The 21,341-nt window shown below is 35.9% G+C and overlaps 1 protein-coding gene across 1 annotated transcript in view; it reads right to left on the bottom strand.

Annotated features, from left to right (window-relative positions):
- The window catches only part of IL1RAPL1 (interleukin 1 receptor accessory protein like 1), a 686,991-nt gene that overhangs the window by 16,300 nt on the left and 649,350 nt on the right, over positions 1 to 21,341 (bottom strand). Inside the window, exon 10 of the mRNA XM_024115248.1 lies at positions 1,154 to 1,297. Within this exon, the coding sequence (XP_023971016.1) occupies positions 1,154 to 1,297 (144 nt within the window). The remainder of the gene's footprint in view (positions 1 to 1,153; positions 1,298 to 21,341) is intronic.

Raw genomic sequence — 21,341 nt, 5'->3', positions numbered from 1 at the left:
TCCGCAACGGGAGAGGCCACAACAGTGAGAGGCCCGCGTACCGCGAAAAAAAAAAAACAAAAAAAAAAACCAACAAACAGCTTTGCTGCAGCACAGACTTCACCCTGATGGGAAGGGGAGAAGGTTATAAGAGAGGAGTGTTAGGGATGCTGAATAAATTGCTCTTCTTCACAAGTCTGACAAACTACAGTTCTACCTGTGATTTATTCCAGAGGCCCCTGGAAATGTGGTAGCATGGGCAATTGCTTTATTTTCCTTTGTACCAATTAGTGAAAAATGGATAGTCCGTAAAAAGAGATTTACAAAAATGATCAAGAAACCTTGACCATCTGTACAATTTATTGTCACTTCACATATGCTTCCTATATTGCAAGTCTATCTTATATATGAATCACTTTCAAATGACCAAAAAAGGAAAAAAAAACTTTAGTCCTCTCATGGGCGGTTTATGGAGCTCAGTTTTAAGGACTCCAAATTCTTCTTAGATTGTACACATATTCACGACTGACCAGAGGCAAATAATAATTATGATTTCTACAAAAACAATATTTACTTATCCAATTTGAGTAAAAGTATTATATTTATTATTATGAAAACAACGTGCTTGTACACTTTCCTATCTGTTGGTCCCCACTTGGAATAAAAATTAGCCTGTCTAAATATAGCTAAATAAACAGGATTGAAAAGACTGCTGGATGATTTCTAAAATATTTGGTACTGTTTATTATAACTGACCAGACTAAACAAGGAACAAATTGAGATTCACTTCAAACTATTGGGCCAGGGAACAGCATCAAAAGAGACACTCCTTACCCATAGAGAAGTAAAGCTGGACTTTCAGTACTGATTACAAGGTGAGAGAAAATGAACACTCTGACAACACTCTAATCAGCGTTCGTAATTCGCAAGTGCTGTTTGGAATACCATTCTAAAAAGACTAGGTGTTGCTTTACGATTTTCAGAGGAAAATACCTACCGGCTGCAAAGCATCCCACATATAGTTCCATATAAAAGATGAATTTACAAACTGAACACGGAAAGACTGTAAGAGCTGCTGCAAATGGTTATTCAGGTAACTTTTGTTCCCCTCCGAAAAACAAAAGCAGGAAACAGAATATTCAGAAAGGATATTAAAAGAGGGAACTCATCTTACCTCCATCCAGCTCCTCAGCCCCAAAGTGATTCCTATAGAAGAGCATGATTTCTATCTTGTAACACTTGTAGATGGCCACCAAACAGACAAGCAGCAGCAGGACAGCACCAAGCCCTCCAGCAAGTTCAACTGTATACATCAGCTCTGGAAGAAAGTTACAAGGGGGAATTATACCATACTCACATACAAAATCATAAATTCAACTTGATTTCACAGTTTTGGGGATGAGATCAGATGTAGGTAATGGATTAACACAACGCCTTCCCTTTCTGCCTGAGAATCTGATCTTTTGATAATTTCCTAGCTGTTTCCTTGGTAACCACATAAGGTAGTAGGTGGTAACTGTGTTTCTAAGCACCATTGCTTATGGTAAAAATGAACCTATATTGGTAGGTTGCATTTGGACTCAGAGAATTATAAATACCTGATTGGAAACTGTCATTTTGGGCTTGCTGGAGTACAAGTCACTCTTACATATAAACCCATCCCTTGTGGGGATCCTGCGAGCTATGCTCATGGAGTTGACAAAAGAAAAATCGGTTCCTGTGGATACGAAGCTTTTAAGCCAGGATGGTTTCTGAACTCAGCCAAGATGGGTCTTGATCCTTCCCACCTGAGCTGTCACCTGGGGGTTGGGGCTGAGAAGAGATGAGGGGTCAAACAGCACAGTTCCTGAAGGGCAGTGTGGACTGTCGCATAGAGTGTTTGGTGGACCACCTAATGAATACTGTCTGCTGGCTCCTGTCAGAAGCAATAACACTTGTCCTGTAGCTTTCTGAATAGAGTGGTGCCAATGTGGCTGACCACGGTCTTGGGGGCTGAGTGCTAACTTGAGCTTAAGAAATAGGCTCTCTAGCGGATGTCTCACCAGACTATGTTGGTAGTATTTTCCTTTCACTAAGCTACTTAAAATTTTTTTTTCTTATCCTTTCTTTCCGCTTTTACTTGGTATGTTACTACATTCTATCCAAAAGAGTAATTTTCCTGCCATTCACTGTATACAAGTTCTCTTATTCCTATTGAATGTCTATATTGCATAAAAAATGATCAGAAAATTTAAGGGATAAAATATTCACTTCTTTTTTTCTCCTTTAGAGCTCATGAACATTGTAACAAATTCAATGATACTGGTATTTAAACATTAAGCCAGAATGCACAGATTTTGAAACTCACTTTAACTGCCTATTTATGCATATTGGCCTTGATCATCATAGTCCAAATGTCATTGATGGGTATCCATTGTTCTCTGCAGTTGACAACTACCTTGAAAAATACTAGTTTCCTTAATTACCATTAAAGATAAATATTCCTGAAATTATGGCTCTAAAATAATGGTATTCTTGATCCTGTAATTTACAATCCACTAATGGGTTATCTAATTTTGTAACATAGTCAGCGTAGTTTTAGACTGAGAACCTTAAAATAATCTATGGTTTTGCAGTGACAAGTACTCTTGGGTTACAAGATCACTCCTGAGATCTTACAAATAGGGTGAAATCATCATGGGTGCAATGTAGTATCAGTGATAAATAATCTGAAATGTATGGCCATCATTTTCTCACAAGGACATGTTTGTGTGTGTTTGCATGTGATGTCACTTTTCCTGTGATGATTACAGAAAAAAAAAAACCTCAGCCATATTTCTCATTATCTAGTCCTTCATTTCTAATTCAACAGTTTAATAAAAAAAATACATATAAACTACTGTTTCATCAAGTGTATTTTTCTGCTCTTATTAAAATTAAATAGGACACAGAAGAAAAACTTATAAAGTGACTGGACTTTATGAATTTAAGAAAGAAAAAATAAAGTGAGTTATTAAATCTTTTAGAGTCTAAGTGAATTAATACAAAGTATGAAATACTAAAAAGTACCTCAAGGAAATTTATATATTTTTTATTTGTAAATATCAGACAGCTTTATCTGCTGAATCTTGTGAGGGACTACACAAGATAGTACTACAAAAGTACCAGGAATAAAATACAAAACCCAATTTAGTATAATGTTTTCCCACTACTATGTGAACAGAAAAGATTAGCGGGTAGATAAGTCTGTGGGGTACGTTGAGTCTTGTTCTCTCAGGATATCAGTTAAACTCCACCACACATAGAAGCCTGTATAAAACTCTAACTTATGCCCATAGGCTAATTTATATACCAGAAAAAAATCTGATTTAAATTACACTGGATATAATGGGAAAGAGAAGCATTTGGACTATGGCTACTTTTTTTTAAACATTTTTATTGGAGTATAATTGCTTTACAATGGTATGTTAGTTTCTGCTTTATAACAAAGTTAATCAGCTATACACATACATATGTTCCCATATCTCTTCCCTCTTGCGTCTCCCTACCTCCCACCCTCCCTATCCCACCCCTCTAGGTGGTCACAAAGCACCGAGCTGATCTCCCTGTGCTATGCGGCTGCTTCCCACTAGCTATCTATTTTACATTTGGTAGTGTACATATTGGACTGTGGCTCCTTTTAATATTCATTCTGTTTTCTAATATAATGTATTACACACTTGGAACTCATCACTCTGAAATTTTTTGTGTGAGAAAAGAAATAAAAAAAATAATGGAGAATGCTTAACTTCTACTCTCAAACACTGCTAGCGGAAGTGCCCAATGGTACTACTATATGAGAAAATTTTGAGTAGCTGCTAATAAAGTTAAATATGAATCTGCCCTATAAACAGCAGTTACACTCCTAAGTATTTACCCAAAGGAAATATAAGCAGATGTCTACAAGAAGACTTGTACAAGAATGTTCAGAGTAGTCTTATTCATAGTAACCACAACTGGAAACAACCCAAATGTTCATGAACAGGATATGATGAACAAACTGTTGTGTGTCTGTGTGATATAATATACTCAGCAGTAAAAAGAATGAACTACTGCAACATGCATGAATCTCACAAAATTGTGTTAGGTGAAGAAGGCCAGACACAAAGTAATACCTTCCGTATAATTCTATTTAAGTGAAGTCCAAGAGCAGGCCACAATAAACCTCAGGGATAGAAATCACAAAATGGATGCTTTGTGGATGGGTGATGGGAAATTTTATTGGGAAGGGGCAAGAGGGAACATAATGGGGTAAAACAAACAAACAAACGAACAAAAACCTCTGTGTCTTTTTTCAGGTGTAGATACAAGTATTGATATATACTTTTGTCAAAACTCATTGAGCGAAACACTTAGGATCTATGTGTTTTATCTCATGTTAATTGTACTTCAATTCTTTAAAAATTTGATTTTTTTTTTTTTTTTAAAAAGAGTCATTATAAGTTCTAATCCAAGGGCTATGTGGGAAGAAGCTGTAAGGGAAAGCTGGGAGTCAGGACAGCTGCTTTGCTCTAGATAAGTGCCCAGGCAGAGAATGGTTCTTTCATGGTGCACCTAAGCACATCCTTTGATTCCGGAACCATGGCACTGGGCCTGGGCATCTAGCATGCCTTACACACCCATATCTCGTTGAATAACTTTTAGAACAATCAAAAACTATGCCTGAAATATAATTCTATTAATCCAGTAAGCAGAATTCTCATTTTCTTCAAATGGTATTTGTAACACTGGTCTCTACACACATTTTTTTTAACTTCTAAAAATTGAATATGTGTAAGAGAAAAATTTTATGACAGTAAGTCTTTTTTTGTTTTCAGATAAGTAGTTGCCCAAATGTGAATTATTCCCATTGCTAGGTGTCATAAGCCACTCAAAAAACTGTATATACTGTGTTGAATACACTATTTATTAGGTTAACCAATAATACTGTCTAAAATGTAATGAGAAAAAGAGAGCAGGGTTGATGAGGCTTAGCAATTACAGAAATGGTCTTGTGTCACATGAATACCTCCTTTAAGGCACAAACATACGAAAACTTACATAAACCTAGAGTGTGAGCAATAAAGCTAGAAAAATTCTTCTGAGCCATATGATAGTCATTTTCTTAATACTAGGGATACCCAAAACTAGACCAAGAAACAGCATTTACAAAGAGATAACTTATCCGGAGATCTTGACAGTATCTCAGATTTCCCCCAGAAACCTCTGTAGTATTACATGGAGAAGCACGGTGCGCTTATAACAAACTTGTAAGTCATTAAAGAAATGTGTCTTTCCCCACAGTCCACACAATAGTGCTTGCTCCTCAGTTACTAGGTTATTTTTATAGCGCAAAGACTAATACACCTGCCTTCATATTATAAATGTGTGCAGGTTAAAAATTTTTCCATTGAAATTTTTTCCACTGGTTTATATACCATGTGTAAATTCTCCCAAAGAAAATGGTGTATTAGATTCAGTCTCCACATTCTTTTGCTCCAAGCCAGACACATTCATTAATATGAGTGCCAGCCATTATTGCTTATACATGAGGTCAGGACAAAATTACTAGGGGTTAAATTCTGTTACTGTTAAAAGAAATGATTGGGGCTCACTGCTGTATTTTATCTTTACATTACAATGTGAATGGCGTTGCCCCAGCAAATGTCATTTCCTTTTGAAATGGGATCTGCTTTTCAGCTCAAGTTCAAGCTGCCTGGAGTGGCAGCATTTAAAAAATAAAAAGATTCCATTTCAGCACAATTCAACATCAGAGGATGGAAAGAGAAAGTGCAAACCTTTAAAAATCTGTTTAGCCTTTGTGTTATTTTGTTAAAGTGATAGACTCTGTCCCCTTTAAGGGACTGAGACTGAATATTGAAAATTGCAAAGCAAAATCGCTAGGCAAAACCTAAGGGAAACAGGCATTTGGTTAAACACAACAAATGAACAAGTGCCAAAGAGTTACATTTAAGGGCACAAGCAGTCATTTAGTTACAGGCAATTAACAATAGTCCGTGGAAAGCTCCAATATGGGCTAAGGGAAAACACATTGATTATTGCTGCAGTAGTAGACTGCTTTCGGAATAAATTGCTTCAATTTAAAACTAGATTTGCTACAAGCATTTTGAGCAATGACTACAATTTTTTCTTATCAAGACAGTTGGACCAAGCAACCCTTTAAAAGAAACAGCTAATTAAAATAAAGCGCATGCCATCCCCTAGTATATTGGATTACACTGCAAATAATAAATGCATTTGGTTTACACTAATCTTGCTGCAATTACCTAGTATAGTTTGGAATCCTATTTTTTTTAATTGGCTTGTACTTAGTGTTATTTGCAAACTTTTTCTGCTAGGTATCTTTGAAGAGGTAAGGATGTTAACAGAGTTAAATCAAAGTTTATATGTAATTGTGTTTTTTTTTAATTTTTTTAAAAAAATATTTATTTATTTATTAATTTCGCTGCACCAGGTCTTAGTTGCGGCAGGCAGAATCTTTTAGTTGTGGCACGTGGGATCTAGTTCCCTGACCAGGGATCAAACCTGGTCCCCTTGCATTGGGAGGGTGGAGACTTAACCGCTGGACCACCAGGGAAGTCCCTATATGTAATTTTGAACTCTTCACTTGGAGTATTCATTTTGTATCTCTGTCTATATTTATATATATAATCTTGTTTAAAGTATAACTGAAGACTTTCGGTGGCTTATTCTTATACAGTTCATCCTAAAATTACCTCATTCATTATATAAAGTCCTTTGAAATGCTCTGCCCTGATTTATATGCAGTAAAATGCAAGTTTGTGGGGGAAACGCATGATAGATAATATAATGATCCCAGTTTATTCATTAGCGTCACCAAGTACATTTCTTCTTCTCTCACTGTGTTATAAAGAGCTAAACTTTATAAGGATTTATCCATCCACATAAATTCATATGCATATTTATTTCTCTGGAGCAGTATAACTTATTTGTTCCTGGCAGGAGGATAATTATGCTCAGCCTACAAAGATATTCAACTCAATTCTACAATACATCAATGCAATTTAGAAGCAGTTATAATGTGGTTTTTTTGGTAACACATTAAGAAGCTGAATTGCTGTTCACATAATAGCAAGGAAATGTTTTCAGAAAGTATAAACTGGTATGTAAAGATAGTAGTTTTGCTCTTGCAAAAGTGCTTTTTGGAACAAGGAAAGGTATACATAATAATATTAATAATAATAATAAATGAAAGTGGTCTCTGAATTTAACAATGTGATCTGTGCAACCAAACATGTGGGCAAAAGGTTACCTTCCAAGTAATATATTTTGCAGTTTTGGAAAGACGTTTTCAGCCAAAGCATCAAATTAACTTTAACTTACTGTCAATTAAGAATGCAACTATAGTGGATGAATCTAGAGACTGTCATACAGAGTGAAGTAAGTCAGAAAGAGAAAAACAAATATCGTATATTAACGCATATATGTGGAACCTAGAAAAATGGTACAGATGACCCGGTTTGCAGGGCAGAAATTGAGACACAGATGTAGAGAATAAATGTATGGACACCAAGGGGCGAAAGCGGCAGAGGGTGGTGGTGGTGGTGTGATGAATTGGGAGATTGGGATTGACATACATACACTACTATGTATAAAACAGATAACTAATAAGAACCTGCTGTATAAAAAAATAAAATAAAATTCAAAAAAAAATAAAAGAATGCAAATATGTTCTTCGCTGGGACCCATGATTAGGTCCTAGTTAGACTAAGCTCCCACAAGACCTTGGATCTGAAATGTTACACATTAATAAACTATTAAAACAAAAAATTAAATGAAAGACTAGATGGAAAAAATGCATCATTTTTTATACAGTTAACTAGAGCTTACCCTTGGAATGTCTTTTTTCTCTCCCCAGCCAGATAGGAAGGGTGCTAAGTTTTGTTTTATATATTTTTCTATGAAGTAGGGAATATTCATAAGTGGTATGTATTTTTTTTTTATTTGGCTGCACTGGGTCTTAGTTGGGGCAGATGGGCTCCTTGGTTGCGGTTCGCTGGCTCCTTAGTTGTGGCACGGGGGCTCCCTAGTTGCGGCACACAGGCTCCTAGTTATGGCACATGGGATACTTAGTTGTGGCATGCGAACTCTTAGTTGTGGCATGCATGTGGGATCTAGTTCCCTGACCAGGGATCGAAACTGGGCCCTCTGCGTTGAGAGTGCGGAGTCTTAACCGCTGCGCCACCAGGGAAGTTCCAAGTGGCATGTATTAAAAGACAATTTAAAATAAGTAATGACAGTAATCAAATAAAACATGAATCCATGAGTTTATATTAATTATAAACAAATTAATAAAAAGAAAAGTTCTCCTTTAGGGCAGAATGCCAGTTGGCAAATATAGAAGGAATAACAGAGTTAGAAATCACCATTTTTCCACCATCTGAGTAATAATTGACTCAGGCAAGAATTATCAACAGAGGCTAAAGTTAATGGGTGAAAGATTGATGAGGTAGGATATTCCTACTGTTTTAAAGTACCTCCCTACTGATTATTTATTTATTTATTTTAACATCTTTATTGGAGTATAAGTGCTTTATAATGGTGTGTTAGTTTCTACTACTGATTATTTATTAATGATTAAGGGAGAAATGGACACCATCTTAAGGAAGTGACCAAAATTAGCATTACCAGTAATGGGACAAATTGACATCGTGTACCTCCTGATGTAATGCATTAAGAAGGCATAAAATCATTTATGCAGTATTCCAGCCACATATAAGTAAATATCCTAAAAAGGAGTAAAAAATAAAATCTGGTTTCTATTCTTCGAAAATGTCAATGCCATGAAAAACAAAGAAAGGTTGAGGAACAATCCCAGATTAAAAGAGACTAAGAAGACTTGACAACTAAATGGATTGCATAATTCTGGATGGAAAATGTGGTAAAAGGATATTATGGGAACACCTTTTGAAATGTGAATATAGACTATATATTAGTGAATAGCATTCTATCATTTTTGATTTTCCTAAATTTGATAAATATACTCTGGTCTTGTCAGAAAATATCCTTGATTTTAGAAGATTCATGTTGAAGAATTTAGTCATGATGTCTGCAATTTACTCTCATGTGGTTCAGCAATAATATGTGTTTGTATACATAGTGTAGCTCTATCTTTTTATTTACCTAACTAGATGAAGAGAGATAAGGCAAATGTGGCAAAATGTTAATAACTGGTGAATCTAGTTGGAGAGGCTATATGGAAATTATGGTAAGATCACAATAGTACAAGTGTTACTGTAATCAGACAATATTTGGGTTGATTATTTTGGATTAAAGTTATTCACAGCTATTCTAGTATAATCTTTGCAAAGCCTTCAGTTTAATCCTCCAAAAACATGTCCTCATCTTGGAATTTTCTTCAGTAATTGTTAGCTGATCTACATTGCTCATGGGAAAAAGTCCAAACCCCTTGTGTTGGCATTCAAGGTCCTTCACTCCTTTAATTGAAGCAGCTGATTAACCTCCAGCAGGAGTTATCCCTCCAACGTGAACTGAATTTGATATATGTTTTCCCAATTCTGTACCAACCTAGAACTTCTTTCCATTTATCAAAACCCTACCAATCCTGCAAGGCAAGGCTAAGATCTGTACTTTCAGCGAAGCTTTTGCAACTGAAAGCAATTTGTCTCCTTAGAACCTGTATTTTCTGTAGCTTTTTTGATGACTTACCATACTGCATTATACCACTAAGTGTTGTTCATGGTTTTACATGATAAACAATTGCTTTACCTTAGGGCCTCCCACTTCGCTTCTTCAAGTCTTTGTTCATAGAACACTTTTGCAACTCGGTCCACTGACCACTCATTCCAAGTCACAAACCTGTGGCTGTATCCATTTTCCTTTCTCTATTTTTCACTATGGCATTTATCATTATAGAACATAGTATTTAATTTTCGTATTAATATATTTATTATCTATTGTCTATCTCCTCCCACTGGAATTTAAATTCCATCAGGGCAAGTTTTTTGGTCTATTTTGTTCATATTTTTTAACTGATTCTATCTCAAGTGCCTTGAAAACTATCTGACACATAGTAGGAACTCAATGAATATTTGAATAAATGGATGACTGGATTATTAAGAACAAATGCACTTTTCTAATGAAAAGTTAGATTTTTATGCATTCCCACTCTAAAATGACGAGACTATCTCTGTGAGCCATTTTTCCAGACAACGTGTCACGAGGTTCAAGCAGCTGATGGGGTATAATTATTAATACACAGTCTATTAGTTTGATAATAAAACTTCATTCTGTAGAAAAATGGTCAACTTCATAGTACAGATTTAAAAGGATTCTTTCATCCATAAATCCAATGACAACATACATAGTCTTTATAGACTTACAGAATGAGGAAAGTATTGTTTTACATCTTTGATATTATTATTCATTTTTGTCTTTTCACTCACTCATTCACTTTCTTTTTGTTTTATAAGTGCCTTAAATGTACCAGGTGTAGTGCTTTGAGTTCTAGTGATAAAATGATGGATGGAATATGCTCCTTGCCTTAAAGGAGCTGATGTGTAGTTGTAGAGTCAGGCATGCAAGGAAATATTTAAAAACAAAATAATAAGAACTAATATTTATTGTGCACCTAAGTGTCACTCTGCTAGGCCTTTTATATGGGTGTAAGAAATGCCCTACTATAAGAATAATACCCAAGGACCGGGTGAGCCACTCACTCAGGGTGTTTGTGTGTGTGAGTATTTGTGTTTCTGTTGGGGGATCTTAGAGATAGGGCTCAGACACTGTGTGGCACAGTACAGGACAGTGGCTGCAAAGGAGTTTGGCGAGTAGTTTGGTGTGGAGCACGGGGAAAGCAAGTGTATGGTGTGATGGGTGATGGTAGGCAAATTCATGCTCTGATTTCTCAGCTAGAATATATTTATCTTTTTCTTCCTTTTCCAAGCAGCTAGCATGCACCTTGAAAATAAATATTTGTTTGAAGGATTCATGGTATCAATTAAGTCAGGTTTCTTAAAATTAGGTCAGAAAAATAGGACAATGCTTCTCCCTAGTGGAAAGTTGACATATATTTTCAAAATGTACCATGTGGTATTACTAACATAGACAGAGCTTTATCTCTGAAAACATTTCCCCTTTGGATTCTGAAAGCAATGTTTGAAATAGGTCTATCCAAAGACCATAATGTGGGCTGTACACAGACTATTATGTATTTGTACACACAGACACATACAAAGTATTCAGATGGGGCCTCCTTCATCTTAGATCTCATACAACTTAGCATGATGGGGAGAAGCCAGACAAAGGAAGATACTGCTATAATAAACAACTAAATGGGCCTCGGGTGACCAGCTTAGAAGACAGGGCCATTATATATCAAGGTGTCAAACCTCACTGACGCCTAAAAGAAAACCTCTTAGAAGAAAATGTATTTGTTTTACCTCTACTAGGAATTTCCTTTTCATCGTGTCATACAAATAGACAGTCACAGATGGAAAGTTACAAAACGTCTCTGGAGAGAAAACTGTCAGAGTGAAGGTGGCATTGCCATTTTACTCCTTTATGTTAAGGGCTGCAGTGTTTATCCTAAAAGCAATCCTCCACCAGAGGATACATAGTCACAGTTAAAAGAATGTGGTCTTCCACTGGGAATGCTTGGGACTGGCCAAAGAACCCAGAACATCTGGACTGCTTAGATAACCAATAGAAGGAACCATGCTCTCGACAGAAACACTGAACACTTCTAAAAAAATCGTATGATGATTTGTAGTATAGTCAGTATATTCAGTTGTTAAAAATCGATTTATAAAATATTTTACACATGTAAAAATGGAGTTATTGCAATATACAGAATGGGAGGCTTTGATAAACTTTAGAATTTTATGTTATTATTATAATTTTCTTCCTTTAAGATTTTAACTTATTTCATAATTATTGAAAGCATTAGAATAAAACGTGTTCAGCAAAAGCTGTTTCTCTCATGAGACAAGTTTCATTCAAAATCTTGGTGACTCCACAGAGCTAGAGACTATTAAGGCAAAAACAATAATCAAACCGCATGCTGGATCATTTCCCTCAAAGGATGTAACAGAAAAATCCATTTCTTATCCCTGTTGAATCTTTTTTGATCACTCTCTGTTTTCTGAAAACATAAAAATATTGAGGAAAATAGTGGTAAGTTTGCCTTCCTTTCTCATTTGGTAAAGAGATACTAGTCAAGAATTTATCAACATTTAAGTTTTTTCTTTTTCTCCCATCAACACTCTATGAAGGAATAGGCATGCTTTGGGAACTACCAATAGCAGAACCTAAGATTCCTTGATTCCTCCTAAGGGAACAGTAAAAAGTTCCTTAAGCCACGACAAAGTTGAGAATAAAGTGGGTGGCTCATATGTTTTAGTGGCCTGTGTCGTCAGGATATATGAAAAGCCTGTCCTCAATAATGAATTCCCTTTTACCAAAACAGCGGTAACACTGCCCTGCTTCACAAAGAGTAAGGCATTATCTTATTGTCTCACTCTATGTATTGATTTTTGGTGTGTGAAAATTAGCAGTGGTTTGAGAAAATGCAAAAGTCAAGGTGTCCCCTAACATGCAATGTTTTCTAATACAGACATATAAAGTGGAAGCAAGAATACATTCAAGGAAACAGATTTTAACATACTTTTAAAATGTGGAAATAACTTGATTTTATAGCAAACAGATTAATGGTAGGTTTCCTGTAAGAATTTTAAAATTCTTCAGAGACGGCATCAAAATACATTTATTTTTTCTCACCTTTTTTTCTGACTCTATAAAATATATTTACTGTAAAAATTTTGAAAATCATATAACAATAAGAAAAAAAAATTAAAGGTCACATGGAATCAGACCGTCCTGAGATAACTACTATTACTACTTCAGTTAAAATTTTTTTTAATGCATCTCTTTCTAGTGTATTAGGTTTCAAGTGAACTTAACAGGGGCAAGTGACCTACAGTTTTAAATGCTAACACTTCAAAATAGCTGGGGCTTCCCTGGTGGCGCAGTGGTTGAGAATCCGCCTGCCGATGCAGGGGACGCCGGTTCGTGTCCCGGTCTGGGAGGATCGCACATGCCGCGGAGCGGTTGGGCCCGTGAGCCACGGCCGCTGAGCCTGCGCGTCCGGAGCCTGTGCTCCGCAACGGGAGAGGCCACAACAGTGAGAGGCCCGCGTACCACAAAAAAAAAAGCTTATATTTTTGCTTTTTACTCTGGACAGTTTGGAATAGAGTTATCCAAGGCGATTTATAACCTGTGTTTTGCTAAGAGCCTTTATGGTAAACTCTTTAGCCTAATTAAGTTTTCATTCACCTGTCTGTTTACCCAATCATCATTTATAGATGCCTAGTTCAGCCAGGCAAGTCTAGCAGGAATTATTTAACACCAATAGGGAGTTTTTCTGTATATAAATAATAACCATGTTTTTTTGCAACAGTTTACAAATGTTCCCTGAAAAAGCAGGTTAAAACATAATCCCAGGGGCTTCCCTGGTGGTCCAGTGGTTGAGAATCTGCCTGCCAATGCAGGGGACACGGGTTCGAGCCCTGGTCTGGGAAGATCCCACATGCCGTGAGCCACAACTACTGAGCCCGCGCGTCTCGAGCCTGTGCTCCGCAACAAGAGAGGGCACGATAGTGAGAGGCCCGCGCACCGTGATGAAGAGTGGCCCCCGCTGCCGCAACTAGAGAAAGCCCTTGCACAGAAACGAAGACCCAACACAGCCAAAAATAAATAAATAAATATTAAAAAAAAAATCCCATTTTAGAGAAAATATGGATTTCAAATTTCAAATTTCATTTAGTCTAATTGCATTTTTTTACAGACAAGGAAGCTAAACTGGCCTGAGAAGAGTTAAAAGTTGACAGACTTTCCTGGCAGACCAGTGGTTAAGACTGTGCTTTTACTGTAGGGGGCATGGGTTTGATCCCTGGTCAGGGATCTAAGATCCCACATGCCACGTGGCAAGTTGAAAATATATTTTAATATTATCAACTTTTATGGGACTACTGAGTTGCCACTGACATTAATCTGCACAAGACGATGGCCAATACGGAATTTTGTTGTGACATCTTTAATGTACTCCTTTTAGCTACTTTTGATAGTGATATAGTTAAATAATATAGATGTATTTGTTCACTTGGGGAGAATTAGAAATGCACCCAAGCAGTTGTGAGTCATTACCTTGAAATGGTGAAGTAGTATAAATGAGTTTTCAAGTCATATTCTCTTTATATTTCATACTAGAATTAGAATTCCAAACTGATTTAAGTCAGGCAATTTAAGTTATCATTCTTTAGCTTTTGATAATGGCCTCTTCCATTTTAGTTTCCATGAATTTGGTAACCATTACCAGTCAGTACTTTGATCTGTCATAGCACATCTTAAGGAATTATAATTTCTATTCTGCAGTTACAGGAACTTATCTAAAGATCTGAGTCAACTTTACAAATACTTAAAACTATAAGAAAATTCCTGGGAAGAGCAACTGTTTCATTTCACTTTCGAGATTTGCAACATGAAGTACAATGACTCAAAACTCTGAGAACCTATAAAATCTGAGGAATGGGCTAATATATACTATTAGTCACCCAGAGTTTAATATGTTCTTACAAGATTACTGCACTGGGGCTTAAGGGCAATTAGTTAACAAATGATAAAAATGAAGAATGACATAAAGAGACTTGCTTTAGGTCACACACAAGTGAAGAGTCAAAAACAAACACTCTCAAGTAACTGTCCATTTCTTCATCCCTGTTCACAATTTTTCAGTCAATCCTCATTCATATCAAATTCTAATTCATGGTAATGATTCTTGGGTGATCTTTAAAATGACCTTTTTGTGCTTTCTTAAATATACCACTGGATTTCTTTTTGTGAAGTACAAACAAAATCTATTTTAATAGCATTTAAATGTCCATCTTTAATTTAGAGAAATCAACCTCCAGATATATCATTCTTCATAGAACACATGCTAAAAATAGTATATGTGCCCTAAAAGTAGAGACTAATAGCTAACATATTTCTTACAGATGGCAAATGTAATTCTCAGCACTAAAATCTAATACAAGTTACCATGGAAATTTATTGGAAATCAACACGTTTTTTCCTACTATATGACCTGAGAGAGTAGTTAGCATTTTTTTATGTGTCACGTCTAACTTCTCACTTTACTGACCTGGTTGTCAAAGTTCGATATACAGGGAACTGCTTATTAAAAGTTATACCTTGCATTTTTGACCCAGTTGAGCCATTTCTCAACCGAGTGCAGGAATTCACAGCCATAAAAATGCACAGCCATCTTCCTCTCCCCAACAATGTTGCTTTCGTGCCCCAGGATGGTGATAGACATCCCTCTGGCAGCAGTGACTCAACTACTGACGACAACTAACCGAGTGCCTTGCCCAGAGCTGGGACTTAATTCATATTTAGTGAATGGGAATGATTTATTGCTTTCTCATACAACAGCATTATATGAATCATCTTTAACCAGCAGTGAAGTGAGACTTTGAGCAGGATATGAAGAATTGTCAGTCAATAGGTTGTCCTGACCCAGAAACAATGAGAATATTAAGGTAGTTCTGAGAAGTAAAAGTGAATGGTGTGTTGGTGGGTAGTGGCCATGGATATGCTATTCTGTTTGTGATCTCTGATCACATACGTGGAATTGTGCTATGTGCGTGCTCAATGATATCCGTGGGCTTCCTGCAAATATCTTAAACTGAAGTATTATTTTTTAAAGTGCCTGTGTGTTGCTTTCCAAGACAAAGATCTAAGTTCTAGTGAATTCCCTCTGCTCTCACTGTAGGTTTACTTGTGTTTTTATAACCTCTTTAGATGCTAGAAAGACACCTGTAAAAAATGATTTGAACTTTTGAACACATAGGAACTGTTTATCCAGGTTCTGTTACTGTGTTATTTTTTTCTTTGCCTGTTTTGCAACCATATCATTGACCAATAATATGTGGAGGTTCAATCTTCATACTGTCTGCCCTTCCTTACTACACATACTTGAGATTTAGCTGAATACAAGTGTTTAAAACAGGAAATTAGCAGTATTTACCGCCCATCATATATCTTGTTCCTCCTTGGGAACTGCTATTTGCACAGGCTGAACACTGTATACAGCCTATTTGCATAGGCTGAAATATATGTATATATCCATATATAGGTTGTTGAGACATCCCTAAGTGGATTTCCCTTTTAAAAAGGGATATGGAGGAACTGTGTCCAACAATGAAGGTCCTCTTCATTTAAGAGGTTAATTATTTGATACTTGAAGACAGTGCTCTTTCAGACATCTCTCTGAGTAGCAAATGTGTTCTATAAAGCACAATTTCATTGAATACATGAGGCAAGTAACCTCATTAAGACTAGATGTGAGGGCAACGTACCAAAGTTCAAACAGATTCAAAGGTGTTGACCACGTAAAAAGAATGAGGCAATTAGTTAGAATTAGTCCCAGTGACTGGCTATACCCCTCTTTCATTCCTCTGTGATGGCAACAGCGAACTCAAGAGAGCTAGTTGCTTTTCACCTGTTAGATTCTACCAAGTTTATTAGAGTACCTATTGTCTACGCAAAGACCTTGGTATGCCAACTGTGGTCCACAGACCAGCAGCATCAAGAAACTTGTTTGAAATTCAAATCTTGAGTTCACCTCAGACTAATGATTTTTTTTTTTTTTTTTTTTTTTTTTTTTTGCTGCACCATGCGACATGTGGGATCTTAGTTCCCCAACCAGGGATCGGACCCGTGCCCCCTGTAGTGGAAGTGCAGAATCTTAACCGCTGGACCACCAGGGAAGTCCCAGACTAGTGATTTTCAATCACTTTTTAACAAACTTCCTAGGTGATTTCTGTGTACTGTAAAGATTGCGATAACATCCACAACAGAAGATGGTAAAGCACTGCTCTAGGGACTTCGGGTTGACTTTCCAAGAGTGGTGTAGGGGAGCAAATTTTGCCACCCCAAAATGTGTCTCTTTGGTATGAGGATCAACTTAGTCTGGTTATTTTTAAGACATAGAAACTCAGGAAGTTTTTCTTTTTACGTCTGTCTTAGTTGCCTAAAATAATTTAAATAAAGGACCTGTTCCCAGAATAGAGCTATCACCAGAGATACCTGCAAAGATCGTGGGCAAGGGTGTGGTGAGGTAGTTTAGGACCAGTGGGAATATTCTCTCTGGTGTGTACATTACAGATAGGGTTATTTTTATATCTCTAGATGGTCATGCCATAATTAATTTGTAAAAGAGCTCTATTTACTCAGCTTAAAGTAAGTGCTTACATAAATTATTTCTAAATGTCTTAGGAACTAACGCAAATGTTTTTTAAGTTCATGTGATCTATGATTAATCTTTAGTCAATAAAAGCAAATTTAAAGTTACTGGTTTAATTAAAACAGGTGTATCTTTAGAGTTATCAGCATTCAGGATAATACTTTTATTCTACCTAGGTTTACTAAAAGTCAAATAAGTTAATGTTATCTCTTACAAAATTTGTCAACAAGAAAAATAACTTCAGATGGCTAACTGCTTTACTGTCTCATAAAATCTTCAGGGGTAATCTAAGTGTGATTATTAAAAACAAATGTATTGGGCTTCCCTGGTGGCGCAGTGGTTGGGAGTCCGCCTGTCGATGCGGGGTACGCGGGTTCGTGCCCCGGTCCGGGAGGATCCCACGTGCCGCGGAGCGGCTGGGCCCGTGGGCCATGGCCGCTGGGCCTGCGCGTCCGGAGCCTGTGCTCCGCGGCTGGAGAGGCCGCAGCGGTGAGAGGCCCGCGTACCACAGAAAAAAAACAAAACAAAACAAATGTATTAAATAGATGTAAATGAGCTAAGAGTTTTCAGGTGAACTTTTTAAAACGATGATTGTTTACTTAAATAGTTCCCCAAATCTTTTTGGTAACTTAACACCCTTAGGGTTTTGCTAGATCAAATTAAATGATGGAAATTCATTAAATATCTAGATCATTTCCAAATAAGATAAAATAATAAAACATTAATTACTGAACACAGTCTTATCTTCTTTTGACTTCCTATTGTGGAGAAACTAAAGATGAATTTCAGTCTTTTAGTAACCATGTCTTGCGCCACATTGAAAGACTGCACTATTTAAAAGGGCACATATTTCTAGAAATTATAAAAGGTATTTATAGGCACAATATTGTAAATCAACTATACTTCAATAAAAAATAAAAAAATTAAAAGAGCTGAAATATTTAAAAAAAGTGTATTTATAAATTCTCCACACCACAAAATGCTAATGTAGTTCACAATTATTTATTACTTTGTTTTCGCTAGAAATTAAGGTTTCTAATTATTACATGTGATTAAGGACACTAGGCATAATAAGGGAAACAATTCTGTATGCAAGGGAAGTAAAATGTATTTTTGGGTAAGAAAAGGCATGAGATAATGGAGATGCTTTTTTTTTTTTTTTTTTTGGAGATGCATTTTTATTGAGAGAAATAAAAGTGATTTTTGTCCTAGAGCTGATTATTTCAAACTGGGAAAGAGAAAAAGGGGCAAACTAAAGCGGACATAGAAAGTTGTAGAAGTTTTGTGAAAAAGGGATCTTGGGAAAGAAATTTTATGTGTGATCAAGCTGGCTAAGATTGGGATAAATTTAATTATGTGAATAAATTTCAGTATCAAAGGTACACTTGTACAAAATTAGAATTTGGTTTTGCTTTCTGTTAAAAGCACAAAGGTCTTTTTTAGATTATTGGTCTGCTCTTAATAAGCAATTGTAAACAAAGATTTTCTTTATCATTAATGGCATCTGTCTAGAAAAACAAAAATTCTATGTTTTATCTTTATCAGGTCTTTGACTATTTAGGAAAAAAACCCGAGTCTCTTCAAATATTATAAGAGCTAAGTTTTTTTACAACTATTTAACTTTCTGTATTTGCCTGTGAAGTCTTTGTCATTTTGATTAAGTGGATAACTAAGTATTGTTTCATAGTGACCTATGATCCTATTTGACAAGTGTTTTAAAATTTTTTGATATTTTTGACAAACTTCCCCGAAGTCAAACTCTGATGAAGTCTTATTGACCTGGAAATAATTTGGGGGTTTTCCAAAAGGCCCCTGGAATACCTCAAAATATTTGCTTTCTCTCCTTATAAAAGAGAGATATTAAACTAATTAGGCTTATTGGGTATGCTAAATGATATGGGAAGCATTGTCAAATAAGTGATGATAAATGTTCTTAGGTTATATTATTTGGGTAAATGTTATTAACATGTTCTAGAAATTATATAAAATTCCTAAAATTCAGATATTTCCTGGTACAATGTTGTTAGCCATAATTCTAGTTATTATCTTAAAACTTTATGTGTCACAGAAATAATCAAATTTCCTTTTCAATTGCATTACAGTGAATCAGACCTTTAACCATGCCATTTTAAGACTTTTGTCATATATAGACAATTATTGTTTTACTCTGATGCTTTTGCAAACAAAACAAAAACTTCATCTTCAAGAAGATCCATAGAAAGGACTTTCTGACAATGTATCTTTCTGATAACTTTCAGATGATACCACTGAGTTGGGTAAGAAATTATAGAACTCTAATAAAAAAACTGATGGCTTCACAAAACTGCTAACAAAAGATAAGAGCAACAAGAATTAATCACATGGGACTGAATAAATTGATGAATATGATTATAATTTTATGACTTTTTTGTCTGAACTATAACTACTTTTTTAATCTTTGTTTTTCAGATATAAGAAAACCTTTAATCTTACACTATGACTTAACAGCAATTCAGTAAATTATATCTTTATAAGCAGAATTGAAACATTTATATTTTTCTCCCTACCTGATCCCTCCAGAATTCAGAAACTCATGGTGAATACTCTTATTTTCAGGGCATTATAGTCATATTTACATAAGTTCAATAAGAATCTGTTCTCCTTGGAACAGGACACAATTGGAAACTTGTTATATTACCAAGGTTTTCACTGGACTGTCTTATTTGAGAGAGACGTGTATAGACTCAGATATGACCAGACAGCTTTAAGGAACTAAGGTTGACTTTATGGAGCCAATAAGGCCCTTTGGAAAAACAGCCTGGCACCTTGCTTACAGGGTTCCCGGCAGCCTTACCAGGGGGAGTAAGGAAGGTCACTTCCTGGCAGGTGCAGGAACCTCAGGATATTTGGGGGACCTCAGAAAGACAGGAATTCACCCAAAGCTATAGGTATTACAGGCAAGCATGATGGCAAGTGTTTGGCCTGGCTTCCTCGCCTCGAGGGGCATTTAAAAGTTCAATCTGGAGATTCCTTATTGAACTTTAGCCATCCCATACATCACATTTATGTGATGATGTACAAGTTAAAGATATAAGAGAGAAGTACAAGTTAAAGATCTTTATTAAGAATTTAACATTTAGTTAGGAAAACAAACAAAATAAAGGACTTCCAATGACTATGCCCATATATAAATTAAATACTAAGAGCTCTGGCCCACATGATTAACAGGAATGATAAAAACTGAAGGGCTTATCATTCTTGGCTCTCAATATGGGTGTTGTCCCGGATCATTCCCTTGTTATTTATTAAGTGAGAAATAAGCTAATCATCAGCTAAGAGTGGTCCTTTTCTTTCCTAACAAAGATGCTGCTTGGATATTCCAGTTCACACTTAGGAAAACAATAACCGAAAGGACTGAAAGGCAAAACTATGCTACATAACAAATATCCATGCTGTAGCTGATCAAGAAAAACTGGGATCAACAGACCTTGAAAAGATATTCCACTGTTGAGGCAAAAATAACTTGGAGTTAACCTCACTTAAATCATATATTCTATATCTGAGGAAATAGCTCAAAAGTTTAGTTCTCATGCCTGTAATTTTTGTGGCAGTCAAATAATCTTGTTGCAATGTCCATATCAAGAAACTCAAAGGTACAAAATCACGAATACCAGACAATTTGTGCTCTTGGCATTCATAATAGCCTCCAATGTGGTTATTTGTTTTGGTGTTAGTTGCCAAGAAAAAAAAAAGAACTGAGGTCAGATTAAATGTCTTATATAATTGAGGAGCAGAGAAGCAAGAAAAATGTTACAGGATAGAATAAAACTTTGACTTCGAAATGTCAGATCTTATCCAAAGAGAGAATTTGTTAAACCTGATGGCTCTGATTTGGAGATGCTATAGCAACATAACTACAGTTCTTTAATATTTTGGCATTGCATAAGCAAAGAAGAGGGACAGAATATACCCTCCGAAAATATGCCTCTTTGATATAAAGATTATTTAAGGCTGATTATTTTTTTTTTTTTTTTTTTTTTTTTTTTTTTTTTTTTTTTTTTTTTTTTGTGGTACGCGGGCCTCT

This window comes from Physeter macrocephalus, chromosome 21, assembly GCF_002837175.3.
Source record: "Physeter macrocephalus isolate SW-GA chromosome 21, ASM283717v5, whole genome shotgun sequence".
NCBI classification, from domain to species: domain Eukaryota; kingdom Metazoa; phylum Chordata; class Mammalia; order Artiodactyla; family Physeteridae; genus Physeter; species Physeter macrocephalus.
Note: the sequence above shows the minus strand (reverse complement) of the source record. Positions and strands in the feature narration are given on the sequence as shown.